The 23,878-nt window shown below is 55.9% G+C and overlaps 1 protein-coding gene across 3 annotated transcripts in view; it reads left to right on the top strand.

Moving 5' to 3' along the window:
• Positions 1-1,564: 1,564 nt before the first annotated feature.
• MGAT5B (alpha-1,6-mannosylglycoprotein 6-beta-N-acetylglucosaminyltransferase B) overlaps positions 1,565-23,878 on the top strand; it is an 86,676-nt gene continuing 64,362 nt past the window's right edge. For 2 of the 3 annotated variants that reach the window (XM_037737237.1, XM_017525044.1), the window contains exons 1-2: positions 5,936-6,164; positions 16,688-16,835. In XM_037737237.1, coding sequence (XP_037593165.1) covers positions 5,951-6,164; positions 16,688-16,835 — 362 coding nt within the window. In that variant the 5' untranslated portion in view covers positions 5,936-5,950. Of the gene's footprint in view, positions 2,255-5,935; positions 6,165-16,687; positions 16,836-23,878 lie in introns of those variants that run through there. The other variant, XM_017525045.2, reaches the window with a different exon arrangement.

Raw genomic sequence — 23,878 nt, 5'->3', positions numbered from 1 at the left:
GAAGTGGAAATCACTCTCCCCTACCTTCTGAATTCTGGCTTTTGTGGAGGGTAGTCCACCTCCCCAGATGGCCTACTCCAGAGGTGACCATGCCTTCTAGGGAGCCCCCTCTCCACCACTCAGGAAGAGGCTTCCCCTTTGGTCTAAAATGGCAACCGGGTAAAAATGCTACCCGCTGAGCTTACATGAGAGAGACACCCAATCAGAAGGGACATTTCATTCCCTCATGTAGATACAGCTTTGGCCTTGACATCCAGGGAGTAAATTATTGCCAGAGTTTGTGGCAGATATAGGCACCCAGGCATGAGGTGTGTTTTAGAGGCCTGGCAGAGACCTCTGCCCTCCGACATCTCCTTAGCCAACCTGCCACGATGCCCAAATTTCCTGCCACCATCCGTCACTCTTCTGCACAAAGGCACGGTTAGCATGTCCTTGTTCAGTGCAAATTTGTTACCTAGCTGGTGTAACACATCCTTCTGCTAAGACCAATTTATCACCCATTTTCACATTAGCAGGGAGCAAGGCAGTGAGATAATGGAACTCAGGACAGGTCAATTTTGATGAAGAAGGAGCAGGAAAAGCAGAGAGCATGAGTCACGGCCAGTAAAAAATGGCCCAGGAAGGGGACAGGGAGGTGGTCAGGACAGGCGACAAGGGGACTGGGCATGGGGGATTGGAGGGGACCAGGACCAGCTGGAGGAAAAGAAAGTCCCCTCCTCACATAAGCCAGGCTGCCTCATCAGGGCCTGAGCTGGGAAGAGCCACAGAGTCATTTGACACGTGACTGAGGCTTTGGGCACTTCCAGGGTGGGGTGGTCAGGTCTGGCCTCGGAAAGTGCTTTTGAAGCCAGAGAGCCCTCTTCAGACTGGCCCTGCGAGCTCCGAAGAGCCTCTGTCCACCTCTGCAACTGCAAACACATTCCAAATCCAGGAAGGGCGAGGAGGGGGGAGGGGAGGACGCCTAGATGCTAAGAGACCACGTGAGATCCTACATGTTTAGGGTCGTAAGGGGCCTTGGTGAGCTTCTGGTCCGATCATTTCATAGTGGAGACTCTGAGATGTGCACACTTGATCGCCCACTGACTGGTGGGGGATCTGGGGCTAGAACTCAGTGCGTCCCTGCGCCTGGCTCTGTGAGTGGGCCCCGGCTCCACAGGCCGAGTTTATACTCAGATCAGTAAGCAAAGAAGAGCCACGGGAATTTCTGATCAGGGAGGGGCAGAAGATGGGCGGGTGTCGCCAAGCAAAATCCCACCGGTGGGAAGCGGCTGGTGCGGAAGCCCGTGGGGGCACCTGGCAGAAGAGAAGGGTCTCCGCTGGGCGCGCATCTCCTCTGTGCTCTGCGGGAACCAAAACGGCTTTCGGCCCTCGGGGCTGGTGGCGCCCGGGGAAGTTGCTTGGCTCAGGGGGAGGAGCAGGGACCCCCGCCCGCCGGTCCCCAAGCAGGTCCTCCGCGCCCCAGCCCCGCACGGCTCCCGGCAGGGCGCACAGCGAGGCTGCGGCCACGAGGTGGCGCCGGCGCGTCTTGGAAGCGCCGCGGCCGCTCTCGGGCCGCCCCGGCGCCGCTCGGCCGCCTCCTCCGAGGAACAATGCGGCGCCTCCGGGCGTAGCGCGGCGCGGGGCCGGACGCCGGACACCCTAGCGCGGGCGGCGGAGCGGGCGGGCGAGCGGGCGGCGGGTGCGGGCTGCCTTCGTCGAGAGCCATGGGCGCGGCGCGGCTCGGGGCCGAGGATCTGCGTGGCCCGGAGGCGCCGGGGGCCGGGGCGCGGGCCCGGGGCCGCCTCTAGCCGGCACCGAGGGCGCAGGGCCGGGGATGAGGGCGCCCGCCGCGGGGATCCCGTCTGCGCGCCGCGGCACCGTCCCGCCCAGCAATCGAGCCCGAGCAGGCAGACGCGTGGCCGGTGGTCTGGGGGCGCGCCGCCTCCCGGCCCCCAAAATGTGAAGCGGGGAGGGCGGAGACGCAGAGACGGCCAGGCCGGGCGCCCTCGCTGCCCTCCGGCAGCCGCGCCGCTCCCTCTGCTGCCCGCTCAGGCCCGAACAGCGAGGCCACCCGGCCGCGCGCCCCCAGCTTCGCTTGAAAGCGGATTCGGCCAGCAGAGGGTTCGCGGCTAGGACGCGGCGGGATCCGGGCCCAGGACGGTGCGTCCGGCCTCGCCTGTGGCTATTCGCCCCGACAAGTTTGAACAATGATCACCGTCAACCCTGATGGGAAGATAATGGTCAGAAGATGCCTGGTCACCCTGAGACCCTTTCGGTAAAGTTCCCTCCTGGTTGGTCTTTTCCCCCAGAGGGCGCGGGGTGGAGACGGGCGAGGTCGGTTCCGGAGAGGGTGCAAGCCCCGGTGACAGAGGGGGCTGTTCGTGCTTCAACCCTTGGCGATGACCAGTGGGGCTGGGCTGGGGACACGAATGGGGTTGGGGCTCGGGGTGCGGGTGACGAGGGGTGTGTTATTCTGGGACCTGTCCTGAGTTGGGCAGGGTTGGAGAGGACTCGGGGGAGGAGGTGAGAATGGGGGCAGAAAACACTTGGGTGTTGGTGGTGGTCCTGGGCCCAGAAAGTCGCCCCAGCCTGCGCGCCCCTTCCCAGCCCCTCGGGGTCCGTCCTCACCCCGCGGACCGTCCCATCCGGGCGTCAAAGTTAGTGCGCAGCGCCCCGTTAGCTCCCCCTCCGGTCCCTCCCGTCCTGCCCGTCCGCCCCTAGGTCGCCCCCCCCAACCTCTCCGCCTGTGCTACCCTCTCCCCCGCCTTTGGTGGCACTGCCCTCCTCCCCGCGGGGCTCGGACCTGGCTCTGACGAGAGGGTCCAGAGAAGAGGGCGAGGACCCCCTAATCCCAGGATTCGCCCCCCGACCGCAGGTGTTGGAGAGGCGGGGGCAGGGGCGGCGCTGCGGGGCTAGGGGGGCGGCGGGCGCTGGGGCTGCGGCGGAGCGCAGCCGCGGGCAGTGGCGAAGGAGACGCACTTCGGGCGACCAACACCTGGGGGCCCAGGCCAGGCAGGGCTGGGGCCGCACGGGACTCACCCAACCCAGCCAGAGGCCCCGGTGCCCGCAGCCCCGTCTCGTCCCAGGCACGGGAGGAGCCGACCTGCAGCGGGGTGGGAAGGGGGCGCTGCCCGGTGGGCGCACGGCGGGGCCCGAGTGTCACCCCCTGGGTAGCTGGACAGCCAGGACGCTGAGGGAGTGGCGGCCCCGACGCAGGGGCCGGACTCGGGAGGCGGCCACAGGTGGGGTCCGGGCGCGGGACGGAGCTCGCGAGGGCGGAGCTGGCAGGGAGCCTGAACCCCTCAGGCCGCAGCGGGAGCCCCGTCCCGCCCAGCCCCGAGGTAGTCTCCCCAGAGGGGGATGGGGACGGGGAGACGGTGGCTCACCTGGCGCCCGCCTCCCAGCACACCGGGCCTGTCTGCTGGGCCGAAGAGGCAGCCCTCAGGGACGGCAGGAGTTAGGCTAGACCGCCGCGGTCCGGGGGTGCGGGAGGCCGGGAGAGCTGGGGCAGGCCCTGGGCGGTGATGGGGGCGTTGGGAGCCCATGAGAAGCAGGGCGGGAAGCAGGCGTCTCTGGAAAGGGCCTTGCTCCTCCAGGGAAGCCCTTGAATCCCTGGCCTGACTGGGAACACTGGAGGATCGTCGCCCCTTCTTCCCCCCACCCGCCACCCCCGACCCCTTGCCGGTCCCGCCCTCCGGGCCGCTGGGTGTTCCTGGAGCGATTGGAAGCAGCCGCGGGACCCCAGCACCACGGACAGCGCTCGCGCCACAGAGCGGCTTACCTGTCTGGTCCTGCCCTGGTTTTTTTTCAGGCCCTTATCTGAAGGCCAGGATTGGGGGTGGAGCTGCACGGGTCCCCAGAGTTGTGTAACTTCACCCCAGGGTGTCCCTGGGCTGCCCAGAGACCCGCAGTCATTAGTGAGTCCCTTCAGTTGAGGGGGGGCAGGCTCCAGTCACAGCACCCCAGCTTGTTCATCCTCAAAGGCAGGCTGGGGTCCTGTTCCCTCTGGTTTTCCCAGTGCTGCTGGCAGCGTCTTTATGCCATAGGTGTCCCTGGAATATTGCTTGAGTGGATACATGGATGGCTGAAATCATTTTAGCTTGAGTCCACTCCAAATGGTCCCCAGCTGCCTTGGGGAACACTGAACCCCAGGATGGGGTCTGGCAGAGGGAGATGCAGATGAGGTGTGCTGGGGGCTTCAGGTTCCCGGCTGAAGAGGGCAGACGCTTTTCTCATAGCAGGGTTGTTGGACCCTGGCAGGCAGCCCAGGTCACCAGCTCTAAATACAACTCCCTGGCTGGGGAAGAGACCAGGGGAGTGAGGTACTAGAGACAGGATTCAGGGAAGTCCGTCCTTGTCCTCAGACTGGGAGGACAAATAGCTTATTTCCCCTGGGATCTCCCTGGGCATGGGACAGCACCTCTCTTACGCCGTTGCCGTGGCTGCTGTCTCCAGAACCACCTGACTTCCTCCGAGGGACCCCAAGATCTGAGCCCCAGCCCCAGGTTTGGTGGAATTCAGCACGGCATCCCTCTGCACCTAGGGAAGTGTCCCTTACACAGTGTCAGCTACTGAATCACGTCTCCTGTCCTCCCTGTTGGGGGTGTGGTCTTCGAGTCTCTCCTTGGGGAAGCTCCCAAGGCCCTCTCCGCTTTTGGGTTCTCCTCCTCCCTGCCCAAATCTCTAACAGCTTCTTTTAAATATGGGCTGGGATTTTGTTGTGCTTTTTATTTTCTTCTGCAATTATGTGTTTTCTTTAATGGACCAAATTTTAATTAAATACTGCTCTGCCAGTTTCAAATAATGAAGATTAAAATGCATAAAACAAGTCTTGCGTAAAGATACAAACAAGTGTGGAACTGGAGGGCGGGGAGTGGAGGGGCGAGGCCCAGGGGTCTCTGGCCTGACATGTGGGGCTCTCCCCAGGGAGCCTGGCTCCACACAAGATGGGGTTCCTTGCCCTGATCTGGGGTTGGTGGGAGGGTGCCCCTCTCAGCTCTGCCAGTTCATCAAGTCCTCTGATTGGTTCAAGGTCCCAGAGGAGCCCCAAGGCTGTGCTGCTGAGCTCAGCGCTCCTGTTTTGGGCCTAGGATTGATGAGGGAAGCAGCAGGACTCTGGGTCTGGACTTGAGGGAGGGAGGGTTCTGTGCCTTGTTCCCTCCTGTACCCCTGGAGTTACCCCAGAGCCTGGCTCCTGGTAGATAATCAACAGCTACGTGTTGAAGGCATGAACAACAGAGTCCTGTTCTGGCCGGCCCTCCCTCACACCCAGTGTGACAGCACACACACCTGTCACATAGGTGTGAGGGCACAGAGGAGGACACCCTGGCCAGTCCATGGTACAGGCTGATGACCCTGTGTGTGCCTGCCTAGGGGAGATGTGTGTTGGGGGGATCGTGGGCATGGGGCCATGCAGCCCTGCCTTGGAGATCTTACCATCTAGTAGTGGACACGGATGGGGGTGTTCAAGCGACTTCATGACTACTGCAGCAAGGCCTCTGCACAGCACCCAGGGTGGCCTGGGTGATTGATGGGATCCAGGTGGGCCTTGTCTGGACCAATTCCTTGCCCTTGGCTGGCATCGAGCCCTGCTGTGTCCATCACTGGTTCTCAAACTTCAGCATGCAGTAGAATCTTCAGGAGACTTTGCTTAAACAGCTTGCTTGCCCCACCCCCAGAGTGTCTGATTCAGTCATTTGGGGTCTGGACCTGGCACTGGCATTTCCAAGGATTCTCAGGTGATGCCGACGGCTAATCTGGGGACCACACTTTGAGGACTGCAGCTGTTAATGAACCAGCTCTGCCTGGAGGCCCGCCTCACGCCTGAGTGTGCGTCATTCTGCCTCGTGGTTTTCTGTGTGGCTGTGGGCCAGCTCCCTGTGGTCGAGCTCTTTATCCTATAGTGAGGGGAGCCCTCCTGGGCCTGGGAGCTCAGCCCCCACCCTTTCATTCTCCCTCGCCTTCTTCACTCATGTACTCACTCATAAAGCATTTGTGCAGCGCGTACTTGGTGAAGCGCTGGGGCGCGATGGCGCTGCCTGCCCTTCTGACCCACCTCCTTCCTCTCCGCAGGCTGTTTGTCCTGGGCATCGGCTTCTTCACTCTCTGCTTCCTGATGACCTCTCTGGGAGGTCAGTTCTCCACCCGGCGACTGGGGGACTCGCCATTCACCATCCGCACAGAAGGTACCTTGGTGGGGCAAGGGGAGTGTGAGATGAGTGAAGGTGTTTGTGGGTCAAAGAGGAAGTGCCTCTGAGCCTAGCCCAGTTCCTGGCTTTCTGGCCACCCTGTAGGTGGATGTGAGCGGTGGGGGCCCGGGCTTGGGCTGTATGACCCTCAGTGTGCTTTGGCTCTGGTCTGGCAGTGATGATCAGGCTTCCTCTGACCTGGATTCTCAGGCCGGGCTGGGGCCTTTAAGCCAACATCTCCCAGGGCTCAGAAAAGGCTGCCAGTGTCGCTTCTTTAGTTGGGTGTTGGGGGTAAGAGTTCTCTGGATATGACACCTGTCTCCTTGAGGCATTCATATCCTTGCCTTTGGCCCAGCCTGTGGCCACAGTGGGGACAGGCCCAGCCCTGGGCTTAAATGTTTTATCTATGAGTTCTGGGGACACTGCTCCCCCTTCCTGGCTCCATCACTCCCTGCCCACATGATATTTGCAAGGCAATGGAATGGAGATCAGAGCATGGGTTTTGGGTGTCTGGTGGGTCTGGGCTTGCATCCTAGACATCACCTACCAGCTGTGTGCCTTTGGCCAAGTCACCTGGCTTCCCTACAGAGAAGGGCAGCAGTGACCTTCTGCAGAGATTGGATTGAAGGAGCTCACACGTGGACATCACCCAGCATGGTTGGAGCCACGTGGCATGAGAGTGACCAGCTGGGAGCCCTCCTCCTGAAGCTGGGCCTCCCCATACCTCATCTCACCCAAGGAGGGGTGGGGGTCAGAACTGAGTCCTGCCCACTGTGTCATGGGGATTCTTCTGGTCACTGGTCTAAAGGAGGAACATGGGGTAGTGGGGAAACTGAGGCAAGTGGGTTTCTGGAACTGTTCGAGGGCTGGCTCTGTGAGATTCCCCTGGCCCTTGGCAAAGTCTGTCCTTGAAGTCCACCTTCTTGAATTCGCAGGGCTTGGCTACCTGGCTCCCCTGTTCCTGGCGACGAATATCGTAGACATCCCAAGTTGAATAGGTTGTCATCTGGGGTGGGTGCTGAGGGCCTCATATTATGCTATCTGTCATCTCATCGTTAGATTCATTGCTCTGGTTTCACATGCACTTCTTTAAACTTGCAAAAGCTCTCAGAAGGAATCTCACACTTATTAGTCATTCAAGCCTGAGTGTAAGTTAATTTATCCCATCTCTGACTTGCAGAGATTTCTCAATCTCCGAGGCTCCAAATTTTCCTCTGGTAAATGGGGATGGTAATACCCACTTCCCAGGCTCATCTAGAGGCTATGCTAAGATACAGCATGGGAAGGGGCCTCAGCAGCATCTGTCAAATGGCGAGCACTCCATCAATACTTAATGGATGTGTCAAGTCTGAAACGGGGGCACTGCAGCAAAGCGTGTTTACGAAAGAGGACCAGGGAGGTGCCGGAATGTCTACATGTGAGAGGCTGGGGATTGAGGTGGGCGCGGGTGGGATGGGGCAGTTGTGAATGTGCAGTGGCAGGGTGGCTTGGGGGAGGGCTGGCGGGAAAAGTAGTGTATAGGAAGATGGGCTGTAGACAGAGATTCATATACTACCTGGGTGCCACCCTGGAAAGGGGGTGTGCCCATCTGGGTGGGCTGCTACAGAGGCCTTGAGGAAGCTGAACCTCCAGAAAGGTCAGGGGTCTAAGAGGTGGGAGTTGGGGTGCGGAGGAGGGATTTTTGATTGGGCTTTGGTTTTTCTGCTCATCTCCCTAAGGAGGTTGGAGAGTCAAGGCAACACACCTACCCCATGGCTCTGGCTCCCTCTGGGCAGGATCAGGCTCAGTGGCCCAGAATTGCAAGGGGTGTGGGCGTTCTGCTGTGCTCTGTGCTGTGCAGTTTTGCCTGGGTATGGGGGTGGGGGTCCGACCCCAGCTGCAGGTCTGGGTCTAAAGATGGATGGAGCCACAGAGGGGAGAGCACTTGCCCAAGGTCATGCAGTTGGACTAGAGATGTGTGTGTGTGTGTGAACAATCTATACAACTAACAACCCAGATCAAGGAACAGAACATGGTCAGCCCCCAAGTGTCCCCATGCCACTTCACAGTCATTACTCACCCAAGGATGGTCGCGACCTGACTTCTGATCACATAGAGGAGTTCTGCCTGTTTTTTGGACTTTATGAGAATGAAATCGTGTTGGGAGCTGATAGCGTTTGGCTGTGTCCCCACCTAAATCTCATCTTGAATCATAATTACCATAATCTCCACGTCTGGTGGGGTGGACTCTGTGGGAGGTAATTGAATCATGGGGGTGGTTACCTCCATGCTGTTCTTGTGATAGTGAGTGAGTTCTCACAAGATCTGATTTTCTTTTTCTTTCTCTGAGATGGAGTCTCACTCTGTAGCCTAGGTCAGAGTGCAGTGGTGTGATCTCACTGCAGCCTCCACCTCCTGGGTCCTGGTTCAAGCAATTCTCCTGCCTCAGCCTCCCGAATAGCTGGGATTACAGGTGTGTGCCACCATACCCAGCTAATTTTTGTATCTTTAGTAGAGACGGGGTTTCACCATGTTGGCCAGGCTGGTTTTGAACTCCTTGCCTCGTGATCCACCGCCTTGGCCTCCCAAAATGCTAGGATTACAGGCGTGATCCACCATGCCTGGCCCTGATCTGAAGGTTTTATGAGGGGCTTTTCCCATTTTGCTCAGTTCTTCTTCCTGCCGCCACGTGAAGAAGGACATGTTTGCTTCCCCTGCCACCATGATTGTAAGTTTCCTACAGCCTCCCCAGCCGTGCTGGACTCTGAGTCAATTAAACCTTTTACCTCTTTAAATTACCCAGTCTCGGGTATGTCTTTAGTAGCAGCGTGAGAACGAACTAATACGGGAGTGTGGCTTTCCTGTGTGAGACTCACAATCTTGTATGTGGTTGTAGTCATTTGCACTTTGTTTTCGTTTGCTGTTGACCTCCCATTGTGTGAGTACACCATCATATTTTTATCCATCCTACCATTGGTGGGCATTTGGTTTCTAGTTTTGGGCTTTTGTGAACAGTGCTGCTACAAATATTTTAGTGCACGTCTTTTGGTAAACACATGTAGTTATTTCTGTTGGGTATACCTATGAGTGGAGATTCTATGTGTTGCAACATTTGTTCTCAGACCAAGTTTATCCAAGCTGGTCTTTTCACATTTCCCAGGCCTCAGAAGCTGAGTGCCTGGGATACAGAACTGAAGTCTGGGAGAAGGAGAAGACAGACAAGAAAAGGGGCTGCACAGAACCCGGGAGAGCTGACCCTGATCCAGTTTAGATCCAGATTCACAGGGTCCCCTGTATTTCTTTCTTTCTTTTTTTTTTTTTTTTGACATGGAGTTTCCCTCTTGTTGCCCAGGCTGGTGTGCAATGGCACGATCTTGACTCACAGCAACCTCTGTCTTCCAGGTTCAAGCGATTCTAGTGCCTCAGCCTCCCAAGTAGCTGGGATTACAGGCCTACACCACCATGCCTGGCTAATTTTATATTTTTAGTAGAAATGGGGCATCTCCATGTTGGTCAGGCTGGTCTCAAACTCCTGACCTCAGATGATCCGCCTGGCTTGGCCTCCCGAAGTGCTGGGATCACAGGCCTGGCCAATTTCTTTTTTCTTTTTTTTTTTTTTGAGACAGAGTTTCACTCTTGTTACCCAGGCTGGAGTGCAATGGCGCGATCTCGGCTCACTGCAACCTCCGCCTCCTGGGTTCAGGCAATTCTCCTGCCTCAGCCTCCCGAGTAGCTGGGATTACAGCACGCACCACCATGCCCAGCTAATGTTTTGTATTTTTAGTAGAGACGGGGTGTCACCATGTTGACCAGGATAGTCTCAATCTCCTTACCTCGTGATCCACCCGCCTCGGCCTCCCAAAGTGCTGGGCTTACAGGCTTGAGCCACTGTGCCCGGCACCCTTGGATGAAGCTAATTTGCTTGGGCAGACCCAAGGCAGGGACTCAGGCCTGGAAAGCAGTTTGCAATGTTGGTTTAACATCCTGATTCTGCAAGAGAAGCCCCTCAAGCTCCATCCTGACACAGTGCCTGGGGCAGCCCTAGGAGGTGCCCGAGGGAAGGATTGGGGCTTCGAGGGAGGTGCTTGGCAAATGCTTGGCTGAATCAGGCCTGGGGAGGGATCCTGGAATCCTGGGCCAGGGCTGGGTTGTTGGATAACACACATTTTGTTATGCAAAAGAAATCTGTGGAGTCTAGACAACCCCAGAGTAGAATCAGGAGAAGGAAACCCTCTAAGGCCCTGCTATTAAAAAACAAAAATCACTGGATTGGTCAACAAAATCTGCATACAAATGGGAAAAACCGTCTCTCCTCACCTGTCAAACCAGTGACAGAAGTGGGGTCCCACGTGGACAGCAGCTGCGAAGGGGCAGGGAGGAGAAGGCTTTTCTTGAAAAGGAGGGGAGGGCGTCATTCAGCCTCTTGTGGACGGTGGTCTCTGTGCGGGGCCTCCAAAGTCTCCTCTGTGCCTGTTTATACTTCATGATAAACTCTGCTTAATTTGGGGATGAAATGTGACTTAAAGATTCAAGAGAGGAGGCTGGATGGGGAATCATAACTCGGAGATCTGACTTCATTCCCTCTTGCTACGTTTGGGCCGGGCCTGGGCCCTGGAAAGGGCTTTCCAGCACTGCGCCCTCCCAGACAGCTCTGCCCTATTTCCCACCCCAGGCCCTCCTCCTGTCTCCTGCCCTTCCAGCCCTTCTCTCCTCCGAGGGAGGGACTTGCTCTCCTCTTAAATTGACATCTGAGGCTTCCTTTCCCCTGTGGCTGCAGACAGGGCTGTGGGGCTGTTTCCTGCCCTCTGACTTGCCTTGAAGAAATAGTGGTAGGAGGCTGGGCGCGGAGGCTCACACCTGTAATCCCAGCCCTTTGGGAGGTGGAGGCACGTGGATCATCTGAGGTCAGGAGTTTGAGACCAGCCTGGCCAACATGGCGAAAGCCCGTCTCTACTAAAAATACAAAAATTAGCTGGGTGTGGTGGCACACGCCTGTAATCCCAGCTACTTGGGAGGCTGAGGCAGGAGAATTGCCTGAACTTGGGAGGAGGAGGTTGCAGTGAGCCGAGATCATGGCACTGCACTCCAGCCTGGGCGACTGAGTGAGATTGTCTTGGGTTAAAAAAACAAAAAAGTAGTGGTGGGAACTGTCTTTTGGGAGGGTTCTGTAGGCTGGAGGTCCATGGCACAGCTGTGTGTGTCTACTGCGTCCTCCCAGACCTCCCAGGCCTCCGTCAGGAATGAACCCGGGGAAGGCTTCCTGGCTCTGTGGATGGCTCTGGCTCTGGCCCTCAGTGCTAAGGGGCCCTGGGGCTCTTCTCTCAGGGGCGATGGATGGGGTCCAGGGCCCCAACGGCTGAGGAAGAGCCTCATGTGACCTCCCAGAGTCTGTCCTTGTCTTCTCTGCTGCCCGGAGCCCATAGCTCCCGTGGCCTCAGCTGGTTTCTGTGGTGACCAAGTACAGAGAGACAAATGTACGCATTTTTCCAGCTGTGCAAACACCCGGTCACAGCTCCCTTCTCAGTGCCAGGGAGGTCTCTGCTTTCTGGAGAGATGGGGGCTCATTCAATTTCCAATGGTAAAGGGTGGGGATGGACAAGAAAAGGGGGACGGAGGAGGATGGGAGGGACAGAGAGTGACAAAGAGCGTCTGGGGAGGGGATGTGCCTCTGTGGGTAATAAACACACCGTGTCTGTAAATGAGAGGATCTATTTGTATCTCCCGGCTCCCAGCTTTCCTTATTTATATGGAAATATGGAGGGAACATGTGCCTGCTCTGAGATGTATCACTGGGGCCTCACATTAAATATATTTCAATTTAGCTGATGCCAAGGGTGGTGAAGTGACTCTGGGGAAGCGGTGTCAGCTTGCTCTGCTGACAGTCCCGGGGCTAATGGTGGCTTTCGGGGGAGTGGGTCATTGGTGGAGGGTCGGCCTGACTTGCTTCCCACCTGAGTACCCTACCCCCATTGTCTTTGGGCATTTCTGGAGCAGAAAATGTGCCTGGTGCCCCGAGGACTCATTGGGAAGGGGTGGAGCTTGTCTCCCCAGGTCTCAGAGGTTTCTGGGGTTTTCTTCCTTGCCATCTGCAGAAGATCAGAGCAGCTCCTGAGCCCCAGGCACCGGGGGGTAGGACTCTCACTGCCTCGGGTCCAGTCTGATGGGGTGGGGCTTGAAGAACTACAGAACGGGGGATCTGTCTCCGTGGGCGTGGCCATCATTAAACCCAAGCTGCAACGACCCATGCCTCTGTAAGTCCCCAGGGCTTTTGTTTGTTTGTTTGAGAGAGGGTCTCGCTCTGTTGCCCAGGCTGGAGTGCAGTGGTGCAATCACAGCTCACTGCAGCCTCAATCTCATGGGCTCTATCAATCTTCCCACCTCAGCCCCCCAAACAGCTGGGATGACAAGCACATACCACCCTGCCTGGCTAATTTTTGTATTTTTTATTGAAAAGGGGTTTTTTCATGTTGCCCAGGCTGGTCTTGAACTCCTGAGATCAAGCGGTCCATTCACCTTGGCCTCCCCAAGTGATGAGATTATAGGTGTGAGCCCCTGCACCTGGCCTGCTGCCAGCTTTTGTAGGGGCAGTTCTTTCCTTTCCCGTTTCTCTAATCTCTGGAGGCAAGTAGGGGAAGACGCAGAAACAGAAGTCAGGGCGATAGAGACTCAGAGCTCAGTGAGCCCAGCCCCCTCATTTAACATGAGGGTAAACTGAGGCCAAGAGAAGGACGGTGACCTGCCCACCCGTCTGGTCCGTGGTAAAGCGGGTCTGGAGTCCAGGCTTCTGCCCTGCCCCCCTTGGCCGGGCCCAGGCCACCGTGCTGCCGCTGCGGCTCGGCTTTGTCTACTCTCAGGGGCCCCTGCGGCTCGAGGCCAGACCTCGTAGTTTTTGGCCCACCAGCTGTTTTCCAGCCTGCGGAATGTGGCTGAGAGCGTGGGGTGTGGGTGGAGAGCTGTGACTGAGAGGTGTCTGGGAGGGACTCAGGCAATGGGCAGGGGCAGAGGAAGCTTGGGGTGGGCTTGGAGAGCAGGACCAGTAGAGCAGCAGGCAGGGCGCCAGGCCCGAGGCGCTCCAGGGAACACAGCGCCGCCCCAAAAGCCGTGCTGTGGGCTGAGCACCGCCAGGGTGCTTCGTCTGCAGGAGCGAGCTGCTTAACAGGCTCTGTGGTCAGTCAGGCCTGAGAGCTCTTGCCGGGGCACAGCCACGATGTCCCAGCTGTGGCCTGCTATTCCATTTTTCATCTCAGTCCTTTGGAGAAGGGGCTACTCCAGCCCGGGCTATGAGCGACAGCCCGCCAGGGCTGCCCAGTGAGGCTGGGCAGGCTGTGCACTGCACAACTCCGTGACACCCTTTAGGTGGTCACAACACCAGTGGTGTCCTGTGGAGTTGTGCAAAGCAGTGGCCAGGCAGGTCATCTGATGTCCTCCTGGTTTTTAGCTAAAATGATGGGAATCTCTTCATTTACTCCAAGCACTGGTTGCAAGCTCGGTGTTGAATTTGGCTGATGGACTTGGGCAGGCGTCTCCGAAATAAGAGTGATCTGAAAAAGCAAACTGTTGCCCCCAGCTCTGGGAAGCCCCCAGCTCTGGGAAGCTGAGAGAGAGGGAGCTGTCTATATCCTGTTTCATCCCACTCCTTTGGAGAAGGACTCCAGCCCACGCTGTGAGCGATGGCTCACCAGGGCTGCCCAGATTAACCGACTGAGTGTGTGAGTGTGTGGGGAGGGCCAGAGAGGCTGGGGAGACCTGGGTTAGTCTCGTTTAACGCTAGAATGACATTTCTAGCTGATTTTTTGAAAATCCACTCTTTTCCAAGAGGGACTTGTGGGGAAGTCCTTTGCTGCTTCAGCCCTTGGAGCGGGGAGGGAATATGCCCATTTTCTCCAATACCTGACCCCACCTGTGAGCCTTCCTGGGCATCTCCGCCTCTCTCTCCTCCTCTTCCGCTGCTCTCTGCTCTCCACCTCCTCCCCCCACTGGCCCTCGCTTCCATTCATGCGTGATCTTCAGAGCCAGGAATCCTGTGTCTTTTTTTTGTGTGTGTGAGATGGAGTCTTTCTCTCTCTGTTGCCCAGGCTGGAGTGCAGTGGCACAATCTCAGCTCACTGCAACCTCTGCCTCCCAGGTTCAAGCAATTCCCCTGCCTCAGCCTCCCAAGCAGCTGGGATTACAGGTGCATGCCACCTCGCCTGGCTAATTTTTGTATTTTTTAGTAGAGATGGGGTTTTACCATGTTGCTCAGGCTGGTCTTGAATTCCTGACCTCATGATCTGCCCACCTCGGCCTCCCAAAGTGCTGGGATTACAGGCGTGAGCCACCTTGCCCAGCTGGAACTCTGTGTCTTTAAAGAAATCAGCTTCTCCTGTTTTGCAGCCTGAGCCTGGCTGGCGTTTCCAAGGTGCGTGAGTGGTCCCTCCCCAGCTCCTGTGGGCTCCCTTCTGACCTCGGGCAGGCTCAGCTATCAGGGGTGCCCAGCCAGTGTGACTTATATCAGTGTGGGAATGCAGCAGCAGTGGCTGGGCTGGCTGCAGCCAGGGAAGAAGGGCGGAAGCAAAGCAGAGGTGTGAGAGCAGCCGTGGTGATGCGGGGGCCGCCGCTGTCCCTGCCCAGCCCAGCGCCTCTGCTCCCTCTCTCCTCTCCCTGCTCTGCCTCTTCTCAGTGGCCTCTCTCTCGTCACCTTCCTGGTGCTGTGACATTGGTTTGCAGATGGGGCCTGGAATTCTTGCCTTGATTTGCAGATGCTGAGGCTCAGAGCCATCTGATGACTCTGTCCTGGTCACAGGGGAGTCAGTGGGCAGAGGCCGGTGAGAGCTCACACAGTGCCTGCCTCCAAGCCCTGTCTGTTCCTCTGAGCCAGCTGGGGTGTTCGGGCTCCTTCTTTCCTGAGAAGTGGATGCTGGTGGTGCTCACACCCTCGGCCCTTACAATTCTAGTGCACACGGACCAGACTTCCAGCTGCCAGCATCTGTGTGGCCTGGCCTGGAAGCTTCCTTTAGCCACCCCATGGTAGGGAGGGGAAGGGGAGTGGGCAACGTGCCTCGGGAACAGAGCAGCCCTCACCCAGAGACTGGTGGGAGAAGGTGTCTGAATGCCCCAGTCCCCTTGCCCCTTCCCAGTCATGGTGACTGCACGGTCTCGGGCCTCCCCCGCAGTGCTGAGCTTGGGACCCTGGTGGAAACAGGCCGGGCAGTGCAGCTCTCAGCTTCCCCCACTTCCCTGTCTCTCTTCACTCTCCTGCTGGGGTTCCATCAGCTCTCAGTTAAACTACTTACCATCAAGCCCTTGTCCCAGGTGTGGCTTCTGGGGAGCCCAACCCATGGCATCCTCCACTGGGCCCCTGGACTGCCAGCCTGGGAGCGTGGAAGGTTTGTATCACCAGGTGATTTGGCTCATTTTGGGGAGTGCTTTCAAGCCCAACCCATGGTGGTTTGTAAGGAGCTGAGTTGGGGGTTTTAGTGCCTAGAGCCCAGCTCCCTATAGACTGTTTCGAGGGGCAATGTGACGCCTTCAGATTTAATTAAAAACGAAGGCGAGAACCACTCCTGCACACTGGCACGTGCGGCACTAATGATCGGAAATGATGAGAAGGGAAGCCGTGGAGGATTGCAGGCTGCCTAATGGGATCTTGGTCGAAGCGCCTCATTTTCATTTGATTCTGTTCTTCACAAGGTCTCCCCTGCCCAGGCTGGGAGCAGAGGGAGGAGCAGCCGCCTCGGCCCTGGGGAACCTGCCCTTGTCAGTGGACCTTTGGGAACCCAAAGACCAGCTTGAGATTCAGGACACATGCATTACGGTTTCCTGCCTGAGGGTCCAGGGAAGGGGGAGGGGGAAGAGATGGGGTCAGGGCCCAGAGACCCGGCAGGAGGAGGGTTGGGGAAGCCACAGGGCCTTGGGCCCCTGAACACAGGCTCCCAACTGACCCACATGCTCGGATCCATGGGGAGCAAGGAAAGTGCAGATTCCTGGGCCCCAGGCCCCAGAGGGTTGAATTGGCAGATCTAGACCAAGGCCCAGAAATCTGAATTTTAACAGCCTGGCCAGAAGATTCAGATGCTGCTGGGCGATTGGCCATCCTTTTGGGAACCGTGATCTAGAAGTTCTGCCTGGAGCTTGTGTTGGGGTCCTGGGGCTTTTGCCCCAGTGCTGGGCCTTCCCTGCCATCTCACGGACATGAGGGTTGTTGGGGCCCAGGGCATCTCAAAGATGACATCTAAAGCTCCATTTTACAGTTGACAGAATTGAGGCCCAGAGGGCTTAGGAAATGATCCCAATGTCTCAGGCTGGTGGGGAACAGGGCTGCCCAGGGTTCTGCACTCCACGATGAGAACCATGATGCTGTTCTCTGCACCACAAAGCAATGCAGCAAAGGGGTCAGAAGTGCCTGGGAAGATGGGGGTGAGGCTGGGGTCTGGTGTTGGTGTTGGTGTTGGGGGCTTTGGGGCCAGCTTTGTCTGAGCTGCCCTGGCCTGGACACCAGGTGGCCTCAGGCGGCCTCCAGGCTGCTTGGGCCTCCCCTAACCATACCCACACTCTGCCCACAGTGATGGGGGGCCCTGAGTCCCGCGGTGTCCTGCGCAAGATGAGTGACCTGCTGGAGCTGATGGTGAAGCGCATGGATGCACTGGCCAGGCTGGAGAACGGCAGTGAGCTGCACCGGGCCGGCGGCGACCTGCACCTTCCCGCAGACAGGTGAGGGGACGTGGGGAGGAGGCGCACGGAGCTGGGGATTGGTGGCACCTGCCACTCTGCCCAGGGTGCTGCCCGTCATCTCGTTTTGTGAATCTGGAGCAAATTTTGACCACACGGTAATACAGTCCAGAGCGCATTTCTACCACCCAAATTTAATAACCGTTAACATTTTGTCGCATTTGTGGCCTGTTTTCCTCTTTAAATAAAACATCACAGATGAAAACTGAAGGGCCCTTTAACAACTTCTCCCTAGAGACAAGTGCCTCCCTGAAATTGATGTTTTTCCAGTCCATTCCAAGCACATTTGCACATATGTTTAACACACACACATCATAAATGCATAGTGTGTGATTTTAACAAATCATGTAAGTGGCATTTCACAGTACATATTCTACTGCCTTTTTTTTTTTTTTTTTTTTTTTTTTGTCGCCCAGGCTGGAGTGCAGTGGCACGATCTTGGCTCACTGCAACCTCCACCTCCCTGGTTTAAGCCATTCTCCTGCCTCAGCCTCCCGAGTAGCTGGGACTACAGGCGTATGCCAACACAGCCGGCTAATTTTTATATTTTTAGTAGAGGCAGGGTTTCACTATGTTGGCCAGGCTTTCGAACTCCTGATCTTGTGATCCGCCCGCCTTGGCCTCCCAAAATGCTGAGATTACATCTACTGCCTTTAAAAAATTAAAAAAAAAATGTTTTTTGAGACAGTCTTACTCTGGGCTGGAGTGCAGTGGCACGATCTTGACTCACTGCAACCCCTGCCTCCCAGGTTCAAGTGATTCTCATGTCTCAGCCTCCTGAGTAGCTGGGATTACAGGCGTGCACCGCCACACAGGTTGATTTTTCTGTTTTTCAGTAGAGATGGGGCTTCACCATGTTGGCCAGGCTGGTCTTGAACTCCGATCTCAGGTGATCCACCTACCTTAGCCTCCCAAAGTGCTGGGATTACAGGCATGAGCCACCATGCCTGGCCCATCCTTTCCTTTTCTTTTTTTTTTTTAATGACTATTTTGAGCTCTGTGTTGAGGGGCATGTGTGGATACTAATGTACCCCTGGCCATTTGTGCCAAGTAGAACTTTCTCTTTGTTGATTCTAAATATTCTCCTACTTCGGCCAGGATGTCTGAGAGCCCAGGGTCTTGCTGCTGTCCTATGAGCACCAGCAGCATCTCCAGAGACGCGGGTGGTGTGACAGCCAAGTCATGTGTCCTGGGTGTATTGGCATCTCCTGGACCTCAGGGAACAGGAGTGCGTCAGGTCAGGCTGCCCTGACTGGGAAGCCCTGGTCCCTAGAGGTGGGTGTGGAACGAGGGGGCTTTGACCCCACCCTATTCCAGGGAGATGAGCTGCACTTTCCATCTTTTACATATTGGGGTTCTTCGTGAGATTGATGTGCTATATGTATTCTAGCTGCTAAAAATTAAGCTTGAAATGCACTTTTAGACAATTTGCAGGAAAGCTATTTCTCAGGCAACGTGCGTGATGAAAAACCCAAAGCTCCCGGCATTTCTAAAGTACAGAGTTGGGAGAAATAGAGGAAAATGATGACCCACAGGAGGTCACCGTGCCCACGGGAGGCTTGGAGGGATGCCTACCTGAGTCAGGCCTGAAACACAGCGCGCCCATGTGGACTGGTGTGGGATCCTTTGCCACGTAGCCTGCTGTGCTGGGCTGCTGGCTGTGGGTCCAACCTCTAACTGGCCTTGCCGACTGAGCGAATGTCCTGGATGCCTGGCAGGCCAGCCTGGTGTGAGCGTCATTACCCTCACATCAGCTGACATTTACTCAACGTGCACTGAGCACCTGGCATGGTTCCTACTGCGTAAGCTCCGTGATCTTACCCATCTCACAACCGTCTTATGGTTTAATCTTTAATGAATGATTTAATTAAATCTTTACTCTCCCAGGGGAGGAAACTTTAATCTCCCAGAGGAGGAAACTGAGGCACAGAGAAGTTCAGAAACTCACCCAAGGTTGCACAGCTGTGAGCGGCTGGACCTGGCTTTGGGTTCAGGCCGACTGGCTCCACAGCCCACGTTTCTAAGCATTGTGCTCTTGATGATTCATTAAACATGTGGTTATGTGTGGTATGGTTTTTGTCCCTTTTTAAGAGGTTTTATTAATTTATTTATTTTGAGATGATGTCTTGCTCTGTTGCCCAGGCTGGAGACCAGCAGTGGCGTGGTCTCAGGTCACTGCAACGTCTGCCTTCTGGGTTCAGAGGATTCTCCTGTTTCACCCTCCTGAGTAGCTGGGATTACAGGTGCCCAGCGTCATGCCTGGCTAATTTTTGTATTTTTCATAGAGACGGGGTTTTGCCGTGTTGGCCAGGCTGGTCTTAACCTCCTGACCTCAGGTGATCTGCCCACCTTGGCCTCCCAAAATGCTGGGATTACAGATGTGAGCCACTGTGCCTGGCCTCTAAGAGTTGTCTTTCTTTCTCTCTCTTTCTCTCCCTCTTTCTTTCTTTTTCTTTCTCTTTCTCTTTCTTTCTTTCTTTCTTTCTTTCTTTCTTTCTTTCTTTCTTTCTTTCTTTCTTTCTTTCTTTCTTTCTTTCCTTTCTTCCTTCCTTCCTTCCTTCCTCCCTTCTTACTTTCTCTTTCCTTTTCTTTTCTTTTTTTTCTTTTCTTTTCTTTTCTTTCTTTTCTTTTCTTTTCCTTCCTTCCTTCCTTCCTTCCTTCCTTCCTTCCTTCCTTCCTTCCTTCCTTCCTTTCTTTCTTTCTTTCTTTCTTCTTTTCTTCCTTCCTCCCTCCCTCCTTCCCTTCCTTCTTTCCTTCTTTCTTTCCCTTTCTTTCTTTTTCTTTTTCTTTCTTTCCTTCTTTCTTTCTCTTTCTTTCTTCCTTTTCTTCTTTCTTAAGAGTTTTCATATCAACTATTTCATGAATCAGAAAAAAAAATCCTTTGTTAGATCTTGCACTCTCATGTTTTTGGTCTGGAAAATGTAAGCACGAAAATGCAGTCCGGGAACTGGGGATGGAAATTGATACCGACGTGAAGTGTCTAGTGCGGTGCTCAGCTCACGGTGGGGTCCGTCACCCCCAGGAAGCCAGGTCTCCTTGGCGGGCTCCACTGCATCATGCTGGGTCCCTGGTCAGAGGCAATTTCACCTTCCAGGGATTTAGCACCTAGTAGACGGGATGAGAGAGATCTACCCATGCACTGGGGAGTGTCAGGCTGCAGGTGCTGGGGGCACAGCGATGAGCCTGAGAGTGCCTCGTTCTCATCTTCTGGAGGGGGAGACAGGGGGTAACCAGGAAGAAGCAGCAAATAAGATCATTTCAGATCCTGAACTGTGCTCCAGAGACTGGAGAGTGAGTGACTGGGAAAGGGGCTAGCTGTTCTAACGGTGGTCAGGAAAGGCCCCCCCGAGTCTGTGATATTTGAGCCTGAATCTGAATGAAGGGGAGGTGTCAGTTGCAGGTGAGGAGCTGGGAGCAGAAAACCTGAGGTGGAGAGAGCAGCAAGTGCGAAGGCCCTGGGGTAGGAACAAGCTTGTTGTGTTGGAGGGAAAAACCAACAGGAAGGCCGGGCATGGTGAGGGGCCAGGTTATGGGCTTTGTAGGCCATGGGACGCCATTCTGAGAGCCATGGGAAGCTTCCGGATTTATTTGTTTATTTATTCATTCATTTTTATTATTATATTTTGAGCCTAGCTCTGCCACCAAGGCTGGAGTGCAGTGGCAGGATCTCAGCTCACTGCAGCTTCCGCCTCCCAGGATCAAGCGATTCTGCCTCAGTCTCCCGAGTAGCTGGAGACTTCAGGTGTGCGCCACCACGCCCAGCTAATTTTTGGTTTTTTTGAGACAGAATTTTGCTCTTGTTGCCCAGGCTAGAGTGCAATGGTGCGATTTCGATTCACCACAACCTCTGCCTCCAGGGTTCAAGTGATTCTCCTACCTCAGCCTCCCGAGTTTCTGGGAATACAGGCATGTGCCACCATACCCGGCTTATTTTTTGTATTTTTAGTAGAGATGGAGTTTCTCCATGTTGGTCAGGCTGGTCCTGAACTCCCGACCTCAGGTGATATGCCCGCCTCGGCCTCCCAAAGTGCTGGGATTATAGGTGTGAGCTACCGTGCCCAGCCTACTGGATTTATTTTTTAAAAAGATCACCCTGACTGCTGTGTGAAAATTGGATTAACAGGGTGGCAGGAGGGGAAGCATCAAGGCTGTGGGGGGATGGGAGTCCCGGCAAAGGGATCTGAGCTTCCCTGGAAACCCCCCGGGGCATGAGGCCATTTTCCTGTCTGTGTGCACGGATGCCTCTTCTCTGACACTGTCTGTGTGCCCTCAGATCCAGCCCCTGCCCCCTGGCTCCATCTTTCTCCCTCGGACCCAGCCCCTTGCCCCTCTCATTCTTTCAGCTTTCCTGTCTGTCCCCAGCTGTGCAGCTGATGCGGCCGCTGTCCGAAGGCCTGTCCCCCAGGTCAGGAGCAGACCTGTTGGTCTCTGTTGAGGATATTGCCTCAGGCAGCAGAGCTGAGGGGCCGGCGGACCTCGGGTCCAGGTCTGCCTTCTTGAGCGGGGGGGGGTGCTATTGCCGGCACATCCAAGGTCTCTGATTTTTTCCAGTCCTGGCCTGTCCCTCCCTCCCCTGCCCTGCCCTTTGTCTCCTCCTGGGGAAGGAGGGAACTTGTATGGGGAAGGGGAACATGCGCCCCCTCCCAGCTCCCTCCTGGGAAATAGCAACCATCCATCACAACCGGCAGAACCCATCACACCCACAGGCAGAGCCATCAATTTCAGGGACACTGTGGTTACTGGTTTCAGGGAGAAAAACAGTAGGTGTGTCCAGGGCCTGTGAAAGCTACTCACACTGCCCTCGAGCGCAGACACTCCTGTCCCCTACCCACCCTGAACCTGACTCCAGGTTTACCAACCTGCAGCTAGACCTGCAAAAATCCTGCAGGAGTGCCTGCTGCTGTGTTTCCAGAAAACTCTCGGGTACCTGCACTTGGATTCTCCACTTAAGAGATTTCCTGTGGCTTAAAAAAAGCACCTCCACTGCTCTTCTCCAGCTGTTTCCGAAGCTCCTGGGCTGCCGCCTTCCACTCATGGCTGGTGTGTCCTCAGGGAAAGTAAATTTGCGATTTTAGCCTAGGAAAACATAATTAGGGAGGCAGATTTGCTGCAAACGCATCCTATTATGTATCCTAAAGCCAAATAGTAATGATCTTTGAATTTTCCGTAAGGCCATAAAACCACCGAAATTTGAAGCTGTCTGGATTGAGGAGGTCAGTCCATATTTGTTGAATGCCTACTGTGTGCAGAATCTGGGCCGGAGGTTTGAGAGCAGGTGGAGGACACAGAAGAGACAGAATTCCGCTGCGTGCCTGGTGCCCAGCCTGGCCGGTGGCTCGTGGGAGTGAGGCAGACGTGGGCAGCCTTGGGCTCTTTTATGAGCCTCAGGTTCTTCACATGTGCATTAGAGACAATGATGACTGGAGGCTTGGGCCCTGCGCCCTGTGCTCAGGAGGACGCTTTGTCTCCCTTGCTTTCCTGGTATTGTAAGGGTCCAGAGAAGGGGGTGACCTTGCCACATTGGGGGAGGCTTAGATCACCAAGTCCCCATGGCACAGGGGGTGTTTGGGATGAGTCTTGAAGGAGGGACATTTTGACTGGGGAGACAGAGCCAGCGCTCTGGACAGCGGGAAGGAGCAGATGGCCTGCAGACCCAGAGGTGGCTGAGCCTGAGGGAGGAGGACTGGGGAGGAGGGGCCGCCTGGGAGCGCTGTGGCTGGAGGATCTGGTCAGTGAGGGGCAGTGGTGGGCTTGAACCCTGAACTTTGATGTCTCTAAAAACCACCTTTAGCCCAGGTGCGGTGGCTCACGCCTGTAATCCCAGCACTTTGGGAGGCTGAGGTGGGCGGATCATTTGAGGTCAGGAGTTCGAGACCAGCCTGGCCAATATGGTGAAACCCCATCTCTACTAAAAATACAAAAGTTAGCCAGGCATGGTGGCGCATGCCTGTAGTCTTAGCTACTCCTGAGGCTGAGGCAGAAGAATCGCTTGACGCCAAGAGGCGGAGACTACAGTGAGCCGAGATCACGCCACTATGCTCCGGCCTGGGTGACAGAGGGAGAGTCTGTCTCACAAAACAGAAAAACAAAAAAGCACCTTTGTCCTCTAGACTCCCCCGTTTACATCTTAAGCTGGGGCCGTAGCCCTGGATGCTGCTGCTCTCAGAATAAGCACCTGCCGACCCACCTGGGTGTCCTGGGAACGTTCAGATATGGGGTGTCCTGATTGCACCCAGAACCCCCTTCTGCTGCAACCCTCATCTCAGGCTGTATCAGCGCCATTATTGCCATGGCTCAGACCCCAACCTTGCAGTCACCCCGACTCTTCCCTCTTACACCCTCGCCCAGTCCATCAGCAAATTCTCCCACCTTCAGAATATACCTAGAAGCCCACCTCTTCTCACCCTGCCGACTGACCCCAACAGCTGTCCCCGACTCAGTGGCCGCCGGAGTCTTTCTTTCCTTCTTTTCTTTTCTTTTCCTTTTTCTTTCTCCTTCCTTCCTTCCTTCCTTCCTTCCTTCCTTCCTTCCTTCCTCCCTCCCTCCCTCCCCTTCCCTTCCTTTTCTTTCTTTTGACAGAATCTTGCTCTGTCACTCAGGCTGGAGTGCAGTGGTACGATCTAGACTCACTGCAACCTCGGCCTCCCGGGTTCAAGCAATTCTCGTGTCTCAGCCTCCCTAGTAGCTGGGATTACAGGTGTGCATCACCACGCCTGGCTAATTTTTTTGTATTTTCAGTAGAGATGGGGTTTCCCCATGTTGCCTAGGCGGGTCTCCAACTCCAACTCCAACTCTGTCCGCCTTGGCCTCCCAAAGTGCTGGGCTGACAGGTGTTAACCACCATCTCTGGCACAGAGGGGTCTGTCTAAATCATCAATAAGGCCAGGTCCCTCCTCTGCTCCCCACTCCCTCTTGGCCCCCCAGCTGACTCAGGTAAGAGCCCAAGTCCTTCCAGTGGCCCCACCACACCTGGCCCCATGTCCCTCTGGCTCCTCCTGCTGGTTCTGCCACTGTCCCTGGAGCAC

This window comes from Cebus imitator, unplaced genomic scaffold (genome assembly GCF_001604975.1).
Source record: "Cebus imitator isolate Cc_AM_T3 unplaced genomic scaffold, Cebus_imitator-1.0 Scaffold36, whole genome shotgun sequence".
NCBI lineage: Eukaryota > Metazoa > Chordata > Mammalia > Primates > Cebidae > Cebus > Cebus imitator.
The sequence above is the reverse complement of the archived record's forward strand: the minus strand, read 5'-3'. Positions and strand labels throughout refer to the sequence as shown.